This window comes from Trichomycterus rosablanca, chromosome 4 (assembly GCF_030014385.1).
Source record: "Trichomycterus rosablanca isolate fTriRos1 chromosome 4, fTriRos1.hap1, whole genome shotgun sequence".
In the NCBI taxonomy this organism is placed as follows: domain Eukaryota; kingdom Metazoa; phylum Chordata; class Actinopteri; order Siluriformes; family Trichomycteridae; genus Trichomycterus; species Trichomycterus rosablanca.
Window position 1 is genome coordinate 24,807,206 of NC_085991.1, and position 24,245 is coordinate 24,831,450.

General features: G+C 40.0%; 1 protein-coding gene across 4 annotated transcripts in view; it reads right to left on the minus strand.

Annotated features, from left to right (window-relative positions):
- Positions 1-22,569, minus strand: part of camk2d1 (calcium/calmodulin-dependent protein kinase (CaM kinase) II delta 1) — a 112,428-nt gene extending 89,859 nt beyond the window's left edge. For all 4 annotated transcript variants that reach the window (XM_062994058.1, XM_062994059.1, XM_062994057.1 and 1 more), the window contains exons 1-2: positions 22,300-22,569; positions 12,561-12,655 (exon numbers count right to left, since the gene is read on the minus strand). In XM_062994058.1, coding sequence (XP_062850128.1) covers positions 12,561-12,655; positions 22,300-22,361 — 157 coding nt within the window. In that variant the 5' untranslated portion in view covers positions 22,362-22,569. The remainder of the gene's footprint in view (positions 1-12,560; positions 12,656-22,299) is intronic.
- Positions 22,570-24,245: the final 1,676 nt, after the last annotated feature.

Consider the following 24,245-nt stretch of genomic DNA (forward strand, 5'->3'; position numbering starts at 1 on the left):
TCCATCATTGTCTGATTACACTGACACACTAAAGGGGTTGTAAAACAAACAGAACATAACAGGAGTAGAAGAAAAAATGAAAGAAAAATGAAGAACGAGTGCAATAACACCTAAATCTAGAGTAAACCCTATGCTATTAATAATCCTACATGCTTTCATTGATGCCTCCTCCTTCCTTGGAGACCTTCCCAGACAGGTGTAATTACCAACGGAGACATTCGCTCTTCATTCTTTGTTCCATCCGAGATCTCACACTAAACCTACACAGTGTAAATGATGTCTAATGGTTTTATCTTCCTCGCAGTCTGTCCTCCAGACGTGCTGAGAATGCAGGCAGATTCTAAAGAGGTTTTTAAAACAATAATTTAATCAAACAGAACAAGAACTATTATAACAATAAGTATAGACTAATCTGCCTTTTTAACTTGGATATGTCATCAATCTACTTTAAGCAAATCAGCCAATGGCCAGTAACCAGTTCTAGTAACTAAAAGCAAGTGTTTTCCCGACAATATGCCAGAGGTATGAAATGATATTAAACTGCTAGGGGGAGTTAACAGCAACATATAGGTGAAGCTTGAACTGCAGTCTATCTCTTTTAACTAGATCATAAATGCCTTCTGCATTACAAAATACACAGATCAGCCATAACAATAAAACCACCTAATTGTTTCTACACTCACTGTCCATTTTATCAGCTCTACTTACCATACAGAAGCACTTTGTAGTTCTACAATTACTGACTGTAGTCCATCTGTTTCTCTGCATTCTTTGTTAGCCCCTTTCATGCTGTTCTTCAATAATCAGGACTCTCCCAGGACCACCACAGAGCAGGTATTATTTAGGTGGTGGATCATTCTCAGCACTGCAGTGACACTGACATGGCGGTGGTGTGTTAGTGTGTGTTAAGCTGGTATAAGTGGATAAGACACAGCAGCGCTGATTGAGAACACCTCACTGTCACTGCTTGACTGAGAATAGTCCACCAACTGAAAATATCCAGCCAACAGCGCCCCGTGGGCAGCGTCCTGTGACCACAGATGAAGGTCTAGAAGATGACCAACTCAAACAGCAGCAATAGATGAGCGATCGTCTCTGACTTCACATCTACAAGGTGGACCAATTAGGTAGGTGTGTCTAATAGAGTGGTTAGTGAGTGGACACTGTATTTAAAAACTCCAGCAGTGCTGCTGTGTCTGATCCACTCATACCAGCACAACACACACTAACACACCACCACCATGTCAGTGTCACTGCAGTGCTGAGAATCATCCACCACCTAAATAATACCTACTCTGTAGTGGTCCTGGAAGAGTTCTGACCATTAAAGAACAGCATGAAAGGGGGCTAACAAAGCATGCAGAGAAACAGATGGACTACAGTCAGTAACTGTAGAATTATAAAGTGCTTCTATATGGTAAGTGGGGCTGATAAAATGGGCAGTGAGTGTAGAAACAAGGAGGTGGTTTTAATGTTATGTATGGTCAGTGTATATAAACACACATGATATAGAGAGTATATAAGTGTTGTAGACCTTACATAGTTCTTTATGCCTGATACACAAATGTCCCATACTTGGCCAAGTTTGGTAAAATAACTGCTATTCATGCAGCTGGATAACTTGTTCCACCTTATGCTTATAAATTATCATGTACCAAAGACTTATATTTTACCATGGGTTTGGTCTTAGGACTCTTAATGCAAAACTATCGTTACCTAGGCAGGGGTCTATCTTTTATTAAATGGCTTCTTGTATGGCAGAGGTCACTGTTTATGGAACCTCTATGCTTCCATAAAAACTGACTTTAAAAGACAAAAGGGTTCTAATTAAGCCAAGTTATACTCTCCTTAGAGCCACTGGCCTACTTGTGTAAATTAGGATGTCAACTAATCACTCAAGGGAGCAATCCACTTTTCACTTAGATGTTTGAGACTGCCAGAGGGGGACTGTTAAACTTTAATGTAGAGAGGGTGTGGCATTAAGTGGTGGTCTGATGCTAAATCTTTAACAAATGATTGTCATAATGCCATAAACATGTCAAAAAAGATATGCGTTTTCAAATAAGGACTATGAGACTGAGTCATTTTTAATATGCAAAACCATAAATGGAAAATGACTCTCGGAGGAAAATAACCCACCTGTGCACTTACTCTGTCGGAATAGAAATAGGCATAATTTCGTTATCAGCATTGTTCCTTTTTTGCTACACATCACTATAAGCTCATTTTCATTTATTAATTTTAATTCCAATCATGGTCGGATTCAGAAATGCTCCCTAGACAGGCTGCAAATTCTTACTCATTCACACCTCTAGGCAATTTAAGTAGTTATATGCTGCATATACTTGTAGAGTGCCTGTAACAAAACCCATGCAGAAACAGGATAATCACAAACTCTACACAGACAGTGGCCAAGATTCCCAAAAGTCTGGGGCTCTGCAATACCCATTCTACAAGCTAAACCACAATCTATATGCCATTTGTATGCCATTTATATGCCAGTCATTTTGCCTCTCACATAAGATCACTCAGGTTTGTTGTGGTGTTGACGGTGGTACCTTCTGGTTCTTTCTTTTAGCTGTGCTGTTATAATAATGTGTTTTGGAGTCTTATGCTATATTTCCCTCTGGTTATGTACCATTTTTATACTATTGTTTTCAAGGAACATCTTTAGCTTTTCCCTGGAAGGTTGTTTTATCATGTACCTTTTCAACCACCTGAGGCTAAATCCTGTGGGTTTTAGATTGCCTTGCCTATGCTGTCGCTGCCATATGTCATGGGACTGCACTCACAGAGTCTATAAACTCACTATTAGACTTTATTCTATTACTGACTGAACTGAACTGAATGATGATGAACTTGCTACTTTCATCAAGCACTATTACCATTTGTTTTCAATTAATATCCTTTTTTGTATCCATGTAGTACTTATTTGTTATTTCAAACTTAAATAGTCTTAAGTTTAAATAGTTAAATAGTTAACTTAAATAGTTACTTGCTGCTGTATGCTTCGAAACTGTCAACTGCAATACAAATAAGTAAAATAAATATTTAAAAATAGCTCTATTCAAAAATATATACATATATACACATACAGATACAGCAGGAAAAATTAGTAAGCGTAAGGATTTGAGCGACTTTGACAAGGGCCAAATTGTGATGGCCAGGCGACTGGATCAGAGCATCTTCAAAACTACAGCTCTTGTGGGGTGTTCCCGGTCTGCAAGGGTCAGTATCTATCAAAAGTGGTCCAAGGAAGGAACAGTGGTAAACCGGCGACAGGGTCATGGGCGGCCAAGGCTCATTGATGCACGTGGGGAGCGAAGGCTGGCCCGTGTGGTCCAATCCAAAAGACGAGCTACTCCAGCTCAAATTGCTGAAGACGTTAATGCTGGTCCTGATAGAAAGGTGTCGGACTCCATGCAATATTAGGAAGGTGGTCATAATGTTATGCCTGATCGATGTATATTAGCTTTTAAAAAAGCCACACACAGAAAATATTAAAATGCAGATGCTGTTCATCCAGATTAAACCATCCAGAGAAAGATGAAAGAGTCATGATGTACACCAAAATAAGTGAATGTGCTTATTTAGACTTGTGGATTTGTGAATGGATGAAATCTATGATTACATAACACACATCCATCTCTCTCATCTGCCAGGCTTTCAGTGAAGCCAACATCAACATCCAAAAATAGAAGTGCAGAAAACCAGTGATGAAAACTAATGATGCAAATATGTTCGTACTTTCTCATGTCTTAACATTTATATCTAAAAAATGTGTGTATGCTGGAATTATGTGATATAATACATTATGTACACATATTTAACTGTTTATTTAACTAGTATTTCTAGGCTTGTGGTTACAAAGAGGTGAATGTAGCAATTCATGTAAAAAAACTGCAAACATGGACAATTGTGCCATGTATTCTGTCTCTGAAGTATCTTAAATCACACATAAAGCACCAGCACAGACAGACATGATTTGTCTTTTAGAAAGGCAGTAGGAGGATGAATGACTCAAAACAGGGCGTAGAGGATTTAGCCGGGGGGAAGGGAAGGGGAGAAGGCAAGGATATCTGTATGTATCGGTCAGTCTCTTTCACTTGAATGTGCTCTCCTTGTCTGAATGAGCTATTTTTGGAACGCTCATGCTGTGCTCAGCCATGAAACGCTAGGATAGCTCTAACCTCCGAATGTACATGTAACATCGTGCTATTGTCAAATGTGCATTTCAGAAACGTTGCCAGTGGTGAATGAGTGCAAATGATTACGCAAGTGTCAGCTGCGATTTCCTCTCTGATAAGCTACGTAGAAGCTAATGGGAATGTTATGCAGGAAGCTGTGCATTCTAGGGGGCTGTGGAACCCATCTAGATCATTTAATTTGCTCTGCTGGAGCTGTGTTTGAAATACCCTGATCTGCAGTGAGTACAGTAATGTTTCAGACCTAAACATCAAATGACCACAAGTATGTGGACTGTTCTCATAGACTTATTTATTGCACACATTGAGTGAGTAATCAAGTGTCAATATGTGTTAAATAAACTGCACAACAGAAACAGATGCATGAGAAGACTTTGAGGAGACAGAGAAGCTTACTAAAAGGAAAGTTGGCTCAGAACTTGTAATGTGTTCATAAATTAAGTAAACTTCGCCATATTGACAAATTTCACACATTCCCCGTCTTAATCCATGATCAAGCCTGTGATGCTTAGGTAGCACAGTGGTAAACACACACTAGCCCACTACCACTGAGATCTGGGGATCCGAGGATCGATTCTCAGCAGTGCTATGGGCCAGTCTGTCGTCTGCACAGACATGACACTAACGTCTGTCAGTTTGGCTAATGCCTGAGGATGGGCAGGAGACCGAAACAGCCTAGCCTTTGGGAAGTGCACTTGTCAGTGCACTCTTGGCTGCAGGCCCAATAGTAGGCTTGCATCAGGAAGCGCATCCGGGGTTAAAACTGTGCCGAAAAAGTCTGGTATGCGGACCGGATCTGCTGTGGTGACCCTTGAAAAAATACAGCCAAAACAGTGGTACCTTGAAACTCAACGTCAGTTGGTTCTGCGAGTCAGGTGATTCTGATGGTTATTCCACACAAATGCAAATTCGACTCATATTCGCACTTTCATGTTTTGTTGTTTTACTGCACCGCTCAAGCCTATCGCTAAACAAAGTGGCAGTTGCACACACATTGAGTTTAGGAGAAACGTCAAGTTTAAGGGTGAAATTTCTCGATGAAGGGCGTAGAGTTTCAAAGATTTTGAGTTTATGGGATACCGAGTTACAAGGTACCACTGTATAAAGAAAATCCAAAATCAAGTCCATTTCAAATTCAACATCCCACTCCCAACTTTTCAGTATGCACAATGTTTTCACATGAAGAGTACTAACCCACATTTTGTTAAATCCATATTTTTCAGACCTCCAGATGGTTTAGTGTGATTTATTATTACATTATAGATTGTGTGTTTGCTGCTCCAGAGTCCAATTGTGGTGTACTCGACATCATTCCAGCAAATGCTCGAAGAGAAGAACGATAATCATGCTGTCCAAATGTGGACAAGTACACAATAAGGTGCCACAAGAAAACACAACTAGATCTTCAGCTGCAAAGGTGTCACACTGCTGCCATGTCAAGTCAGATAGATGTTTAAATTTTTGTGGCAGTACTGTAAAAATTGTGACAAATACTGCTAGTAGAGTAGGAAATGGTATAGTGCTACAAATTCCAAGAAAAGCAAATAAGTCAAGTATTTTAGCCATGCAAACCCAAAGGCTGCAAGATCTGGTAAGACAGAATGAAAATCCCATAGACAAGCACCATTGTTTAAATTAAGGTTGGACAAAATTGGCAAATACTTCAATGCACTGATTTACTTCTACTGCCCACTTTAGGGTCAAGGTGATTCGAAAGCGTGCTGGAAACACTGGGTACAAGACAGGGTGCCAATTCATTGCAAAATATCATACACACACACACACACACACACACACACACACATCTGCCCACTTTCATACACCCAAGGGCAGTTTAGGCTTACCAATCTAGTGGTGTATTGGGTAAGTCTTACAAGAGATTCGTCATGAGAAAGACCACTGGCTTGCACCATGATAAAGCAATTTCTTGGTTTCTGCTCAGTAAATGATGCTTTTGGCAGAGAAAGTAATAAAAGTTAGTTTGTTTTTTCTTGCAGACAAAAAAGGTTGTTTAATACAACTGAAGTGGATAATAACAAATCATCTTGGAAATAGGCTTGACAATAGAGGCAAAGGAAAATGTTTGAAGCAAGAGAGCATTAGTCATCTCCAGTCCTGTAGAGTGGAACAAGTATGAGTATATTCCAACAATGAAAACAACTGACACAGACACAGGATCTTGAAGGACCTTCAAATAGAGATTAAAGAAACACTTGATGAGCAACCACAATTAGAATCAGATTTATTTTCCAAGTATGTGGATACACACAAGGAATTTGGTTCCGGCTGATCGTATCTCTCTAGTACACAAGCAATGTACAAGTTGCAGACAATGCACAAGAATATTAAACACAAAACTATTTAACTATAGGACTATATACAGGCAATATATAGAAAATGTATGGACATGTGCATGTATGTATGTACAGTATTCAGTGACCAATGTATGTAAACCATGTATTCTTTAAATATTTTTATCACTTTTATCACTCAAGGATCAGAGTTTGTCTGGTTAGCAATAAAATTACATATCTGGGTATATTGCTGATTGGGTCACCACAGGGTTTGATCAACAGCTTCTCCTGCAATGCCTGTGCAAAGTAATTCTTTTGTTCATGACTCATTTAAATTCATTAAGTGAGCTCCATGTCATGCATTAAACCAATCAAATTGCAATATATTTATCTGTATTTATTTAATTTCATTTTCAAGTTTTCAAGACCCCCTTGATATGGGTAATGATAATATTCTTACGCTTTAAGGAAGAATGACATGAACAACTGAATCAGAATCTTTTGCCGTCCATCGGCCTTTGCACTTTTGTGGTAGGCAAATGAAATGTGTCCATTCACAAAGATAGGTAGTTTAACACAGATCTATACGACATCACAAGAAAACTCCCATATGCCAGTAGACTTGATTTTCATGTGTGATTCTTGTTTACTTTACTCAATTAAATGCAAATGCAAAAGCTCACTGAGGCTACTTTTTTAGCCTGCTTTCACCCTGTTCTTCAATGGTCAGGACCCCCCACAGGACCACCACAGAGCAGTTATTATTTAAGTGGTGGATGATTGACACCGACATGGTGGTGGCACGTTAGTGTGTGTTGTGCTGGTATGAGTGGATCAGACACAGCAGCGCTGCTGGAGTTTTTAAATACCGTGTCCACTCACTGTCCACTCTATTAGACACTCCTACCTAGTTGGTCCACCTTGTAGATGTAAAGTCAGAGACGATCGCTCATCTATTGCTGCTGTTTGAGTTGGTCATCTTCTAGACCTTCATCAGTGGTCACAGGACGCTGCCCATGGGGCGCTGTTGGCTGGATATATTTTTGGTTGGTGGACTATTCTCAGTCCTGCAGGGACAGTGAGGTGTTTAAAAACTCCAGCAGCATTGCTGTGTCTTATCCACTCATACCAGCACAATTAATATTGAACACAATTCGAGCAATTGAGGGTTGAGAGCTTTGCTCAGGGGCCTAACAGTGACAACTTGGCAGTAGTGGGACTTGAACTAGCAACCTTCTGATAATCATTGAAGTACCTACACTGCTGAGCTACCACTGCATGTGTTCAATTAGCGAAGACACGTAAATGCCCAGTCGGATATACAATGTCTCAAACAAAAGTACTGTACTAATCCCTTCAGTCAAAAGTCTGTTAGCTCTTGCATTTCTTACAACCAAAAACAAATAAATAATAATTTAAATCGCCCAAGAAAAGGTTTGTTATTCACTAAACATACAAAGTGATAAGACATTAAGTTTCATGAAAGAAGACAAAATAAGTCTAGGTTAGAGAGTGAGTTTACCCTGAAGGCTAACACAATTGATTGAAGCTGCTCTCAATTCCAGTTACCATTCTCAGGTGATGACCTAAATTAATATCCCTTAGGACTAGAGGAATGTCCTTGAATTTCTGTTAAATAACTAATCAGCACTTTGTTAAGAATATCTAATTTCTTAGCATAGATTAGGACCCTTTTTTGGCTGCACCTGTGTTCTTGGCACAGTTTTTCACTTGGTGCATTTTTATCTGGGCTTAGGACTGGCAGTGAAACTACTTCATCCCGAACTGCACACAAATAATCATGTCTGCAGATGCCCGATACTTTTGGAATATCAAGGAATTTAGAGTTGATCCAAGAATCTCTAAGATTACAGAAAAAGTGTTGGCAATAGATATGATAGATATTGGAAATAGAAATATTGGCCAACACTTGGCAATAAATAGTTCCCTTTTAGTTTTTATTTTATTCAGTGCTGTTTCAAAGTTTTGGCTTATTGACTTTAAACACAAAATCTATTTAATTTAATCCGAGGCTAGTTTACTGCCAATTCTGATGAATATAATGGTCCTTTAATTAGAGCTTTTCCAGCTATGTTAAGTAGACACACTATGTCACAATAGGGCTGTGCGATATGACTAAAAAGTCATATCTTGATATGCTTTTGAGAAGTGGCGATATACGATACGATATAATGTGAACTTGACGTACAATGGCAGGCCACTGCCCGTATTTTAGCTTATTTTGTTTATAAGTTATCTTAAAAACACAAAATACTGTAGTTCTGATACAGTCTGACAGAATTACAGTGTTTGTCAATAGTAATACAATTAATAAAAATACAGCCTTGTAATAATACAAACTACAGTATATTGATATTATATCTATATATTATATGTTGGCAATAATAAACAAACCAGCAGAAGCTCACAATCACATTTATAATGTCTAATTTACTTCAAATAAATGAGCATCAAAAAAAAAAAAGTGCACGGTAAACAGCAGCACAGCAACCCAGATCAACCACACAGCAGCATAAAATCATAACCACTGCTTACCTGAGCTTCTCTTCTTTAAATTAAAACCAAATCTTTATCTTTATTAGTGTTGTTCCATTGGGGATATTGTTTGTTTGTTTGTTTATTAGGATTTTAACATCATGTTTTACACTTTTGGTTACATTCATGACAGGAATGGTAGTTACTCATTACACACAAGGTTCATCAGTTCACAAGGTTATATCGAACACAGTCATAGACAATTTAGTTTCTCCAATTCACCTCACTTGCATGTCTTTGGACTGTGGGAGGAAACCGGAGCACCCAGAGTAAACCCACGCAGACACTGGGAGACCATGCAAACTCCACACAGAAAGGACCCGGACCGCCCCATCTGGGAATCGAACCCAGAACCTTCTTGCTGTGAGGCGACAGTGCTAACCACTTAGCCTCTGTGCTGCCCTCCATTAAGGATATACTCTACTTGTTTTTTCTTCTTGGATATATCGATATTTGCGATATACCGCCCAGCCCTATGTCACAATATATTTTAAAATGGTTACATAGTTTTTTAAGGCACCGGGGCCCTGCAGGGAACTGCAGGCCTTGCTCACCTCAGATAAGTTCTAAGATAGGCTGGGCAAAAGTGATATCCATGGGAAAATTGCAAGGAACAAAACAACTTATACTTTCTAGTCAATTTTCCATTTTCCATGGTTAACTGTAATGAATCAAGTGCAGTTAATCTTAAGCCACTAGTTTATACACTATTATAACAGTAACGTTCAGCTTCGGATCTGAGCTCTACTCATTTATCCCACTGACTGCAGGTTGTTACTATGGATCATTTGTATTCAGAGCACACACAATCCAGGGAGACACAGGGAATCCCTAATAGTGACCTTTAGTTGGTGAGTAATGAGATAAAGATTTACTCTACTTGACATTTGTGCCTACATTTCTCTGCAAGCCATCCAGTAAACAATAAATCAGCAATCTGTAACACAACCTTTCACCCATGACATGTTTTTCCTGCTCTCCGTCTGTTGAGTACCACTCTCACTCAACCCTCTTCCTTCCTATGAACAAACAACCGAATAAAGCAACGTCCTTGTACACACAGGAGCTCCATCTCTCACTGGTCCAACTAAAGATTGGAGTGAGTCAATACAGGGATGCGAATGCCCTTCCGCACTCCCACTTAGCAAACAGCTGCCAGTAAATGTTTAGATACACATGAATGGACACTGCAATTCAGTACCCGGTTACATCGTGATAACGCCAGACTTAAGCCCTATCTGCAGAAAGTAAGGTCCGAGGAGTGAAAAATCAGCCCATATTTTCAATTCTGAATCATGTTTAGTTATATGGTTTGGGATTGGATAACTTAATGCTACAACCAACAGTGACATTATAGATTTTGGCATTTATACCCTTATAATAGAGATTAGTGGTAAATATCTTGACTTACCAGCAACACAGCCCAAACCTCATTCTCAGCAATGGCAATAACACAGCAATATATACTGATCGGCCATAACATTAAAACCACCTCACTGTCCATTTTATCTGCTCCACTTACCATATAGAAGCACTTTGTAGTTCTACAATTACTGACTGTAGTCTATCTGTTTCTCTGCATGCTTTTTTTAACCTGCTTTCACCCTGTTCTTCAATGGCCAGGACCCTCACAGTACCACCACAGAGTAGGTATTATTTTGGTGGTGGATCATTCTCAGCACTGCAGTGACAATGACATGGTGGTGGTGTGTTAGTGTGTGTTGTGCTGGTATGAGTGAATCAGACACAGCAGCGCTGCTGGAGTTTTTAAATACCGTGTCCACTCACTGTCCACTCTATTAGACACTCCTGCCTAGTCGGTCCACCTTGTAGATGTAAAGTCAGAGACGATCGCTCATTTATTGCTGCTGTTTGAGTTGGTCATCTTCTAGACCTTCATCAGTGGTTATAGGATGCAGCCCACAGGGCGCTGTTGGCTGGATGTTTTCGGGTTGGTGGACTTTTCTCAGTCCAGCAGTGACAGTGATGTGTTTAAAAACTCTTATCCACTCATACCAGCACAACACACACTAACACCACCACCATGTCAGTGTCACTACAGTGCTGAGAATGATTCACCACCCAAATAATACCTACTCTGTAGTGGTCCTGGGAGAGTCCTGACCACTGAAGAACAGGGTGAAAGGGGGCCAACAAAGCATGCAGAGAAACAGATGAACTACAGTCAGTAATTGTAGAACTACAAAGTGCTTCTATATGGTAAGTGGAGCTGATAAAATGGACAGTGAGTGTAGAAAGAAGGAGGTGGTTTTAATGTTATGGCTGATCGGTGTATAATTCTATAACATGCATGGTTTTAAATCTTCTTCTTTAAATCAGCTGCTCCCATTAGGAGTCGCCACAGCATATCACTCGTCTCCATCTTGTGCTGCCCTGAACATGTTCTGCATGTCTTCCTTCACCCATTTCATAAACCTCCTCTTTAACATCATCTAGTCATCAATCATTAGCATCCTTCTCTCCATATAACTCTCATCCCTTTTTTACACATGCCCAAACCATCCCCTTGTCACCTCCCTGACTTTGTCTCAAAAACATCCTACCTTCAATGACCCTCTAATAAACTCAATCTTACTCCTGTCCATTCTTATCATTCCCAACGTGAACTGAAGCTTTATCTCTGCCACTTTTAGTCAGTGCCACTGCGTCTGAGCCAAACAACATAGCAGGCCTCACTACTGTCTCGTAAACTTTCCCTTTCACTCCTATCACAAATTACTCCCGCCACTCTATCCACCCTGCCGGCACTTCCTTCTTTACCTTTACCACACCTTTATTTTGTACACTCAATCCCAAGCATTTAAACTTGTCCGCATTCTTCACCTCAGTTCCTGGAAGTGTCGCCTTTCCAACCACCTCTCTCATTCACGCACATGTACTCCATTTTTCTTCTGCTAACTGTCATTCCTCCTCTCTCTAATGCATATTTCCATCTCTTCAGACTGTCCACAACCTTCTCTTTACTGTCGTAACAAATCACGTCATCCACGAACATCATACTCCAGGGAGACTCCGACCTAATCTCCAAGCAGTGTAAAATATATGGATAAAAGTATGGTAATGTTTTCTATTATTTTAACATATTAATAACAAGCCCTGACATCAGCCCCACTGAACAGATTTGGAATAAACTGGAACATCACTTGAGGCTTTCTTGACCAACAAATTCCCACAAACATACTTCAATGTCTTGTGAGAAGCCTTCTTTGAGGAGTGGCTGTTATAGCTGAAAAGATCACACAGAGGTCACTCTATTTTAATACCATTTGTTTTTTTAAATGGGATGTCCAACAAGCTAATGGTCAGGTGTCCAAATACTTTTGGCCATATGTCTGGGGAAAAAAAGCCTAATGTAAAAGCATATACACAAAAGCTAGTGTGTTCATAAATGAACTGGTTTTTATATGGTGCAACCAAATATGTCCCTGCATTTGTGATACTGTATAACTTTGTGTTGAACTCATTATCAGACTTGAGAACTCACCCCTGGCCGATAGCTTCTTAGTGTTGATAATTTTGGCAGCATACTCCTGTCCGGAGGATATTTTCATACATCGCCTCACCACTGAAAAGGCCCCTCTGTAAGGCAAAAAGAAAACTTTGCGTTATATATATTTATATAACATATTTTTCCTCAGCATGCAACAACATAGTGGTATAAAGCAAGATTAAAATCAACCTTGAGTAAAAGGATACAGAAGGTAAGACCATCAAATGCAGGAAGTTCAGCCAAAACAATGCAGTTACTTAAAAAAAAGCTGCAATGTAACAGGAACTGCTTTAACAAATTAACAAGTTTAAACAAGAACTATTTTATCCATCTCACTCTGGTGCAAAGGGATTTCATTCCAAAGCAGAAGAGCGTTCACAATACTGATAATACAATTAAACCATTAAGTATAAATCATTACACTGCAGACTGAACTGGTGAGTGTGTGTGCCCATCTATGCCACTGGACTAGTAAGCATGCTAGATGTCAGTGAGGTGAGATGTAAACACGAATATCATTTAAAAGCATTAATAATGAAAACGATACACTGATCAGCCATAACATTATAACCACCTCCTTGTTTCTACACTCACTGTCCATTTTCTCAGCTCCACTTACCATATAAAAGCACTTTGTAGTTCTACAATTACTGACTGTAGTCCATCTATTTCTTGCATGCTTCTTTACCGTGCTTTCACCCTGTTCTTCAATGGTCAGGACCCCCCACAGGACCACTACAGAGCAGGTATTATTTGGGTGGTGGATCATTCTCAGCACTGCAGTGACACTGACATGGTGGTGGTGTGTTAGTGTGTGTTGTGCTGATATGAGTGGATCAGACACAGCAGCACTGCTGGAGTTTTTAAATACCGTGTCCACTCACTGTCCACTCTATTAGATACTTCTATTTAGTTGGTCCACCTTGTAGATGTAAAGTCAGAGACAATTGCTCATTTATTGCTGCTGTTTGAGTTGGTCATCTTCTAGACCTTCATCAGTGATCACAGGACGCTGCCCACGGGGCGCTGTTGGCTGGACGTTTTCAGTTGGTGGACTATTCTCAGTCCAGCAGTGACAGTGAGGTGTTTAATAACTCCATCAGCATTGCTGTGTCTTATAGACTCATACCAGCACAACACACACTAACACACCACCACAATGTCAGTGTCACTGCAGTGCTGAGAATGATCCACCACCTAAATAATACCTACTCCGTGGGGTCCTGACCATTAAAGAACAAGGTGAAATCGGGTTAAAACAGATAGGCTACAGTCAGTAATTGTAGAACTTCAAAGTGCTTCTATATAGTAAGTGGAGCTGATAAAATGGACAGTGAGTGTAGAAACAAGGAGGTGGTTTTAATGTTATGGCTGATCGGTGTATATACACATAAAGGACATTATAAGCAGGTCTTTCAACTTCTGTAAATTGTGAGGTGGATCATCCTTTTTTTTCTGGGATGGTTAAACTTCTTCCACTGCACCCATGTCCAGTTCTTATGCCCACTCTGGGTATTTTTCACAGTGGAAAGGAGTTAGCATGGGCACTCTGACTGGCCTGTGACTATGCAGCCCCATATACAGTGGGGTCAAAAAGTATTTAGTCAGCCACTGATTGTGCAAGTTCTCCTACTTAGAAAGATGAGAGAGGTCTGTAATTTTCATCATAGGTACACTTCAACTATGAGAGACAAAATGAGAAAAAAAGATCCAGGAAATCACATTGTAGGATTTTTAAAGAATTTATTTGTAAATTATGGTGGAAAATAAGTATTTGGTCAATAACAAAAGTTCAACTCAATACTTTGTAACATAACCTTTGTTGGCAATGACAGAGGTCAAACGTTTCCTGTAAGTCTTCACCAGGTTTGCACACACTGTAGCTGGTATTTTGGCCCATTCCTCCATGCAGATCTCCTCTAGAGCAGTGATGTTTTGGGATGTCACTGGGCAACACAGACTTTCAACTCCCTCCACAAATTTTCTATGGGGTTGAGGTCTGGAGACTGGCTAGGCCACTCCAGGACCTTGAAATGCTTTTTACGGAGCCACTCCTTCGTTGCCCGAGCGGTGTGTTTGGGATCATTGTCATGCTGGAAGACCCAGCCACGTTCCATCTTCAATGCTCTCACTGATGGAAGTAGGTTTTGGCTTAAAATCTCATGATACATGGCCCTGTTCATTCTTCCCTTAACACGGATCAGTCGTCCTGTCCCCTTTGCAGAAAAACAGCCCCAAAGCATGATGTTTCCACCCCCATGCTTCACAGTAGGTATGGTGTTCTTGGGATGCAACTCAGCCGCCAAACACGACGAGTTGAGTTTTTACCAAAAAGTTCCATTTTGGTTTCATCTGACCACATGATATTCTCCCAGTCCTCTTCTGAATCATCCATATGCTCTCTGGCAAACTTCAGACGGGCCTGGACATGTACTGGCTTAAGCAGGGGGACACACCTGGCACTGCAGGATTTGAGTCCCTCTCGGCGTAGTGTGTTACTGGTGGTAGCCTTTGTTACTTTGGTCCCAGCTCTCTGCAGGTCATTCATCAGGTCCCTCCGTGTAGTTCTGGGATTTTTGCTCACCGTTCTCATGATCATTTTGACCCCACGGGATCGAGGGAGATTATCAATGGTCTTGTATGTCTTCCATTTTCTTACAATTGCTCCCACAGTTGATTTATTCACACCAACCTATTGTAGATTCACTCTTCCCAGCCTGGTGCAGGTCTACAATTTTCTTCCTGATGTCCTTCGACAGCTCTTTGGTCTTGGCCATGGTTGAGTTTGGAGTCTGACTGTTTGAGGCTGTGGACAGGTGTCTTTTATACAGATAACGAGGTCAAACAGGTGCCATTAATACAGGTAACGAGTGGAGGACAGAGGAGCTTCTTAAAGAGGAAGTTACAGGTCTGTGAGAACCAGAAATCTTGCCTGTTTGTGGGTGACCAAATACTTATTTTCCACCATAATTTACAAATAAATTCTTTAAAAATCCTACAATGTGATTTCCTGGATTTTTTTTTCTCATTTTGTCTGTCATAGTTGAAGTGTACCTATGATGAAAATTACAGACCTCTCTCATCTTTCTAAGTAGGAGAACCTGCACAATCAGTGGCTGACTAAATACTTTTTGGCCCCACTGTACAAGAGTTTGATGCAGTGCATGTTGACACATTAAGCTCATCAAGCATTAATCACTAAGCACTAAGATCATCAGCATTAAGATTAACCTGAATTTGAGCCACAGCAGTCTTTCTTTGAGTCTGTACCAGACATCATAGGCGTCATGTCCTCTGCCATCATTGAGTCTTGGTCACCCTACAACCTTGTCCCTCTTCAGACCACTGTCTGTGGGTACTCACCAGCCCTTGCTGTTTTAGAGGTGCTTTAATCCAGTCTGGCCCCAACAACTAGGTTTTTATCCAAGTTACTTAGGTCTTTTTTGCAGCTTAACATTTAATCTATTCCTGACTATGAAATAGATAATAGTTATTATCATGCACATTTTGGTGGTGGTCCTAATGTCTTCCAAAAGCATCTACAATAGGCATGTGAGCATCAGAACACTAAACCTTAGGAAGGTTTCTTTTACATTACATTGATGGCCAGGTGCATGTCAAGATGGCACTTGGACGCAACATGTGAAGAATACAAGAAAGCAAGGGCAGTGATACTTTGAGAAGGTTCTGCTGAGAAACCTTAGGTCCTGGAGTCCATGTGAATGTTGCTGTCAACACATACTGGCTAACTAAACACCCTTCATAAGACTGGTACCCTTTAATGGCAGTGGCCTCTTTCAGTAGGATAATAAGCCCTGACAAAATGCAAAACTTGTTCAGGTGGTGTTGATTTGGTTCCACAGCTCTCTATCCAATCAAACCTGTTTGATTGGATAGAGAGCTGTGGAACCAAATCAACACCACCTGAACAAGTTTTGCATTTTGTCAGGGCTTATTATCCTACTGAAAGATAGAAAGCACATCTCGTGCTAGACAAGCAAGTCTAATCCATGTAGGCCCATACTCACAACTTACAGGACTTAAGGATCTGCTGGCATTGTCTTGGTGATAGATACCACAAAATACTCTCAGATGTCTTGTGAAGTCCTTGTCTCAACAAGTTGTTTTGGCAGCAGAACAGGGACCTAGGTGTTTCATTCAGCCATGTTGCCACAGCTGCCACATGTGTATATCAAGCACCTAGCCATGAAATCTGTCTTTACAAACATTTGTGAAAGAATGGGTCATTTTAAACAGCTCACTGAATTCGGGTGTGGTACTGTAATATGATGCCACCATTGCAACAGGTCAGTTCAAGACCATTTTTTCCTCCTAGATATACTAAAATCAACTGTAAATGGTATTATTGAAAAGCGGAAGCATTTACAAAACATAGCAACTCAGCCACAAAGTGGCAGACCACATAAAGTTACAGAACAGCAAGACCTAAACCCCATTAAACATCTGTGGACACACCTGGCAGTTCACAAATATTTGCAAATCAAACGGATGCAGCTTGAGAGGATCTGCTATGAAGAATGGTTAAATGACTCAAATCCAGGTGTGCAGTACAGACAGCTGTAATTGCTGTCAAAGGATCCAACAAAGTACTGAATAAAGGGTATGAATACTTCTGTGAATAAGATTTCAGGTTTTTTTTAGTTTTCTGATAAAATAGCTGGAAAAATGACATGTCCAATTAAAATAAAAAACACAAAATAAAGTAATGAAGTAAATTCAAGGAATCTAAATCAGTGGTCCCCAACCACTGGACTGCAAACCAGTACCGGTCCGTGGGTCATTTATTACCGACCTGCACAGAAAGAATAAATAATTAGAGATAGCTACAAAAGCAATTTCATTTCCGATACTCTTCGGGTGTTACGGTCACCCACTAGGTGGGAGCAGCATCTTGTTGCAGTGAAAAAAAGCTCAGGATTTACACTGATTTTTCATTCTACTTTATAGTTATTCTATTTTAAATACCCCCGACCCCGCCAGTCCGTAATATGAAACCGGTCCGTGGTGCAAAAAAAGGTTGGGGACCGCTGATCTAAACAGTTCCTGAATTTACTGCACGTAATGAATTACTTCATAATAAGCAGTGTTCATTCGTAATGGTATTTTGCACCATATTGTTGTGTGCTGCACCATGGACCTAGGAAAGGGACATTTCATTGCAAAGTACAGTATATGAGTTATACTAAGAAATAACAAAGTACAAACCAAAGTGACTGCGAACAAGAACATCATGTACTGCACATTTCTTATTTAAATAGTTGTATTTGGAGAAACAAGGAATTTAATACGAGGGATCTTCAAAAAGTTTCCACACTTTTATATTTTGGTTGGAAATGGTGAGGGCGGGAGGAGGTAACTGGTCGTGTCTGAGAGACAGGGAGAGCTTTTAATCGGGATTTAGCGGCATCCAATTTCCACCTTTTTGGACGCTCAAAGAAGCTTTAAGGGGAAGAAGATTTTGATGTGATGATGTGAAAGCAGCGGTGCATCAGTGGATACGAGCTCAACCAAAAAAATTTTTTGATGATGGAATTAAAATGGTACGACGCTGGGAAAAAAGCCTCGCAAAGGAAGGTGACTATGTAGAAAAGTGATGTCATTTAGTTTTAAAATTCTTAATAGTTAAAAAAAAAAAAGGGTGAAACCTTTTTGAAAAACCCTCATAATATTCTCTAACATTTTAAAAATATTTCCAACTTAATGACTAAAACAAAAGCATGAAAATGATCAGTTTGTATTCTAACAAAGTTAACCATTTATTAAGCTTGTACTTTAATGTAAGGACTGAATTAACCCTAGCAGTTGTTTTATTAGCCAGTGTGAAAGAACATGCTTCTTACATTCCAGACGTTTTTCAGCAGCTTTAATAATATAACCCTAAGGGCACATTTTTAGCTATACTTCACAAGTACTGCAAAGAATTTTCAAAGGAATTTAGAGCTGGAGGGAAATTAACCTGTGGTTGAAAACGTAAGTACCGTTTTATTTGGCATGCACTAATAAGACCACAGCGCTGTGCATACAAAAAACCCCCAAAACTATTACTTTACAAAGCTAAATAAAAAAATTCTAATATGGTTAAAAGATGGAAAATTAAACTACACTTATTGTAATTTTAAAGCTTGAAACTGATGAAGCGGAACTGATATCTACAGATCCACAGTCTCGGTGCCGCAACTGTAAACGCCTTCAGGAAGTAGTCTTAAAAACATCAGTTATTTAAGTGTTCGCAGTGGGGAAAATCCCACATTTACTGCCTAATACTTAGGGTACACTTTACTACATTAATCTTATAGTTGAAAATCTTATAGTGCTAATTATAGACTTGTAAACGATTCTTATATAGCACAAGTCAGAAGTGTCTGATTTGAAAACATAGAACCATTTGAAAGTTTCCTAGAACTGATAAATGGTAAGAACATCAATCCACTATAGTCGTAATAATAATTTTTGCTAAGATTCAACACCATACTCTAAATTTTTTTTTAAATCTCAGCAACAGGTAGTGTGGATGTCACAGTTTAGGGTCGCTTAGGTTCGACCCTCATGGCCAGTCACTGCCTTTAATGAGGATGGCATGTTAGGACCATGCCTGCACAGGTTTTCTTTAGGTACCTTGTTTTTCTTTGGCTGCTGAAAGCATGACGGTAAGGGGACCGGCTATTCTAAGTTGACGGTGTGTGAATGAGTGAATGCGGGAGTTCAAATGTAAAAGAAATGGAATGTTATGATGTCCACTGTGTACTCCCACCAGAACCCTGATCATATTAAAGCAGTAGATGAAAATGATTGGATGACCACATTATTCCCAAAGTTGTAGCCTACTGGTTAAAGTACTGGACTAGTAAGCAGAAGGTTGCTGGTTCAAACCCACCACTGCCAGGTTGCCACTGTTGGGCCCTTGAGCACGGCCCTTAACCCTCAATTGCTTGGACTGTGTACTGTAAGTTGCTTTGGATAAAAGCGTCTGCTAAATGGCAAAAATGTTAATGCAAAACATATTTATCTTGTGACTTCTTTCTCCTTGTGGTCTTTACGGTCTATGACTGTCTTGTGGGTCAGTTTTTCTCCCAGTGTTCTTTCTTTTTGCACTGGGTGGAGTTACTAAGGTGTAACATTACCTCCCTTGTTTTATTTTAGATAACAACTGGTGCATTTCTTGTTGTGTGGCTGTACTCATTGGCCTGGTCAGTCTTATCAGAAGCATCAACACCAGGTGTACTTTGTAGGTATAGTTACTAAATGCAGCACATCTGTTTCTATGCTGTTTAAGATAAGATAAGATAAGATAATCCTTTATTAATCCCACAATGGGGAAATTCACATCGTTAGACAAGAAATGGTAACACATTGGGAGAGTTTAACAGTTGATCTTCATTTAATAACTAAATAAAAAAAGTGCTACAATATGACTAGTCATACTTTAAATTTGCACTGGCATGAGTGTATTCAAGGCAGTACCTTGTGCCTGTATTTTTTTTAACTGCATATTTAATTCAAAATCAATTTTATTTATTAAACACCCTCTGTATACCTGCTCACTCATGTAACCATACAGCCAGTAATAGTATTTAAAAACATCCAGTAAACGGCAGTTCTATGGGTGGAAACAAACTGTTAATAAGAGGTCGGATGAGAATGGCCAGACTGGTTTAAGCTGACAGGATGTCTGTAGCTCAAAAAAATCTTTACAACAATGCTAAGGCAGCATTGGCAAATAGGTAGGTAGACATAGGTAAATAGGGCTGGGCGGTATATCACAAATATCGATATATTCGATATTACTTTTTACACAATACTAAAAATTACCACATTCGTTATAGGAGTATGCCTGGGATACACAGGTTACCATTTGAGAACGTTTAACACAGAGCACAAAAGCGCAGAATCGACTCTTTTCAAACAAATTATTCATAGGAATCGAATCAGGGAGCTGTGCTCTTATTGGTGGTAAAGATTTATTTGTTTTGCTCACTGTATTTCAATACGATGTCGTGCATAAACAACTCCATGGATCAGTGTTTCGGTGAATCTGTCCTGGTTCAGGCTTTTGAATTCAGATTTTGGGCAGAATTTCAGTTGTTCCTCTAATACAAAGCAATATATGCTAAAAACTCCTTCTTTATTGGTTGTAGAGGTATAACAACTTAGCTGATGAATTACCAGTTTTAGCTTTTAACCGTGAAAGACACAACACATGAGTAAAGATTTGGTCTCAATTTGAAGAAGAGAAGCTCAGGTAAGCAGCGGTTATGATTTTATGCTGCTGTGTGGTTGATCTGGGTCACAGTGCTGCTGTTTACCATGCATTTTTATTTTGCAAACATAGCAAAGCATTATCAGATGTTGAACTTTTACGTGATTTTTTAATGCTCATTTATTACAAGTAAAATTACAGTGGCCTGCCATTGTACTTTAAGTTTACATTAAATTGTATCGTATATCACTACTTCCTAAAAGCATATCGAGAGATATGTTTTTTAATCATATGGCCCAGCCCTAGAGGTAAAAATAGACAGATGAATATTAAGAAAATGTGAAGCTGTAAGGGGTCAAAATTTGGCACAAACCACAACAGTTTATATCCCTAATCTGTCATGTGCCAACTGTTCGGGCTGCTGCTGCTGTAATGGTGTAGCACAGTGGTCCCCAACCACCGGGCCATGGACCAGTACCGGTCCATGGGTCATTTATTACCGGGCCACACACACCCCCTCCGGCACGTACAGTCAGTACAGACTGCATTTTTCACCTGCACGAGTCGAGTTCATACACTGATGGGCACTGAGTATGGAGGGCCACACCATCAGGAGTACCCGGAGGAAACCCACGCAGACACATGCAACATGACAAACATGCAAACTCCACACAGAAAGGACCCGGACCGCCCCACCTGGGGATCGAACCCAGGACCTTCTTGCTGTGAGGCGACAATTAACAGTAAAGTAACAGTAAATAACAGTAAAGTTATTCTATATAAAATCCCCCCGCCTCTGCTGGTCCGTGAATTTATATCTTATATGAAATCGGTCCGTGGTGCAAAAAAGGTTGGGGACTGTTGGTGTAGCAAATATTTACTTGGCACATGTCGGGCTCTTAAATACCACAGATAAAGCACCCGGGTAAAACCCATCTAAAGTTGTTTCATGAACATGACAGTTTAGCATACTTCAACGGCCTCCCTAGTCAGAAAATCTGAATCAAGATGTGGTAGGAGGAGAGATCAAATAGGCAGTAACTACCTAGTGCAATCAAGGCATCACCGACCCATAATTAAAAGGAATGATTCAAACATCTTGTGAAACCCATTTTAGAGAAGGAGTTTCTCCACAGTATTAGGATAAGGTTTCTTGTATGTCTGGCGTTACTCTTTATTCTTCATAAATAGAAAAAATAGTAAATAAAAACACAGAATAGGAGTGCCAGCACCTGTGTATACTATAGTCTTAATATGGGTTCTGATTAATGGGCGAGGTGTGGATTGTTGGGCCAATAATCTGATATTACAGAGACGTTGCAACTGTTTATATAACAGACATAAATCATTCAAATAGAAGATATTAGTGTTTGCAAAACTCTTAATAAAATAAATAATAAAATAAACTGCTCACTTCGTTTGCTGTATATGTTTATTAAGTAGGGTCATAAAGAGGAAAGTAAACTAAGAAAGACAAAACACAAATCATTGCAAAGCTTTATAGTAATTACTTACTTTCCCAGTTCCTCATAGAGCTGGTATTCGTCAGTGAACCTGGTACAGGTGGTCGCAGCCATGCTGAGCAAAACACCGAACTACAAATCTGATTAATAATCCGGTCTAATCTGTCGTTTCCTCGACCGCGCAGTCTCAAACCGAAAGTAAATCTTTAACTGAAGGAGCGAAGAGAAAGTCCGGCGTGCAGCTGCAGATCAGACCGCTCGGTTAGTAGCAGGTGTTGGAGTGGCGCTTTTTGAAGGTGGATCGCTGAGAAGTGAAGTTAGGAGAGTCGATACAGCTGCATCTCTCTCTCTCTCTCTCTCTCTCTCTCTCTCTCTCTCTCTCTCTCTCTCTAGTTTCTGTTGTACTCTTGACCTGAATGATCCGATTTCACTGCTTCCTGCTAAATAAGATATTCGTTTGTACGGCGCTGCCATCTGGTGGTCAATAAAAGAAGTGCACAAATATTCCACTCTAAATTAACATTTACAGAATAAATTACATACACTGCCTGGCCAAAAAAAGGTCGCCACCTGGATTTAACTAAGCAAATAGGTAAGAGCCTCCAATTGGATAATTATTGCATGGGTGATTATGTTTCAGCTGGCAACAAGTTATTTAACCCTAACTGATGCAGTGAGTAGCTTCTCATTTGTTAAACAACCATGTCGAAAGACACATCCTGTGGTCGTGGAAAAGATGTTAATCTGTTTCAGAAGAGTCAAATTATTGGCATGCATCAAGCAGAGAAAACATCTAAGGAGATTGCTGAAACTACTAAAATCGAGTTAAGAACTGTCCAACACATTATTAAAAAGTGGAAGGACAGTGGGGTAACATCATCTTCAAGGAAGGAATGTGGTCGGAAACAAATCTTGAATGATCGTGATCGGCGATCACTTAAACGTTTGGTGAAATCAAATGGTCGAAAAACTACAGTAGAACTCAGGGATATGTTTAATAGTGAAAGTAAGAGCATTTCCACACACACAATGTGAAGGGAACTCAAGGGATTGGGACTAAACAGCCGTGTAGCCTTAATAAAACCACTTGTCAGTGAGGCTAACCGGCAAAAACGGCTTCAATTTGCTAGGGAGCATAAAGATTGGACTCTGGAGCAATGGAAGAAGGTCATGTGGTCTGATGAGTCCAGATTTACCCTGTTCCAGAGTGATGGGCGCATCAGGGTAGGAAGAGAGGCGGCTGAAGTGATGCACCCATCATGCCTAGTGCCTAGTGTTGGTCAGGTCTAGGTTCAGCAACGTTATGTGCCCAAAGAATGAGGTCAGCTGACTAACTGAATATACTGAACGACCAGGTTCTGTGCTTTTGCATGTCCTGTGTCAGTGTGGGTTTCTTCCAACCTCCTTAAATAAAGAGGCGGATTAGACTGCTCTAAATTGCATCCTAGACGTGAGCGTCGCCCTGGCATAGATTGGCCCCATGTTCAGAGTGTATTACTGGGCATTAGTTTTATTTCAATGGGGGGGGGGGGGGGGGTGGCTCTCTGTTTTTCAGGAAAAGGGAATATGTGATATTTGAAACTGTTAATAAAGCCAGCTGAAGAAAAACAGCCCCAAAGCATAATGCAACCACCACCATGCTTCACTGTGGGTATGGTGTTCTTTTAGTGATGTGCAGCGTTGTTTCTGCACCAAAAAGTTCTACCATAACACATTCTTCCAAATGCTTTTGGAAGACTGGATATAGGTTTTTGCCTAGTCAGGCTTGGATGTTATTCTTTGTAAGAAAAGGCTTGCCACCCCACCCCACAGCCCAGATACACACTATATGGAAAAAAAGGTATTGGGACACCCCTTTCTAGTGATTTATAGTGAATTTATGTATTTCAGTTACAACAATAGCTAACAGTTGTAATAAATCAATTATATAAAGAAAATTACATGCTTCCAACATTTCAGCAACAGTTTAAGGAAGGGCTTTTGCTGTTCCAGCGTGAC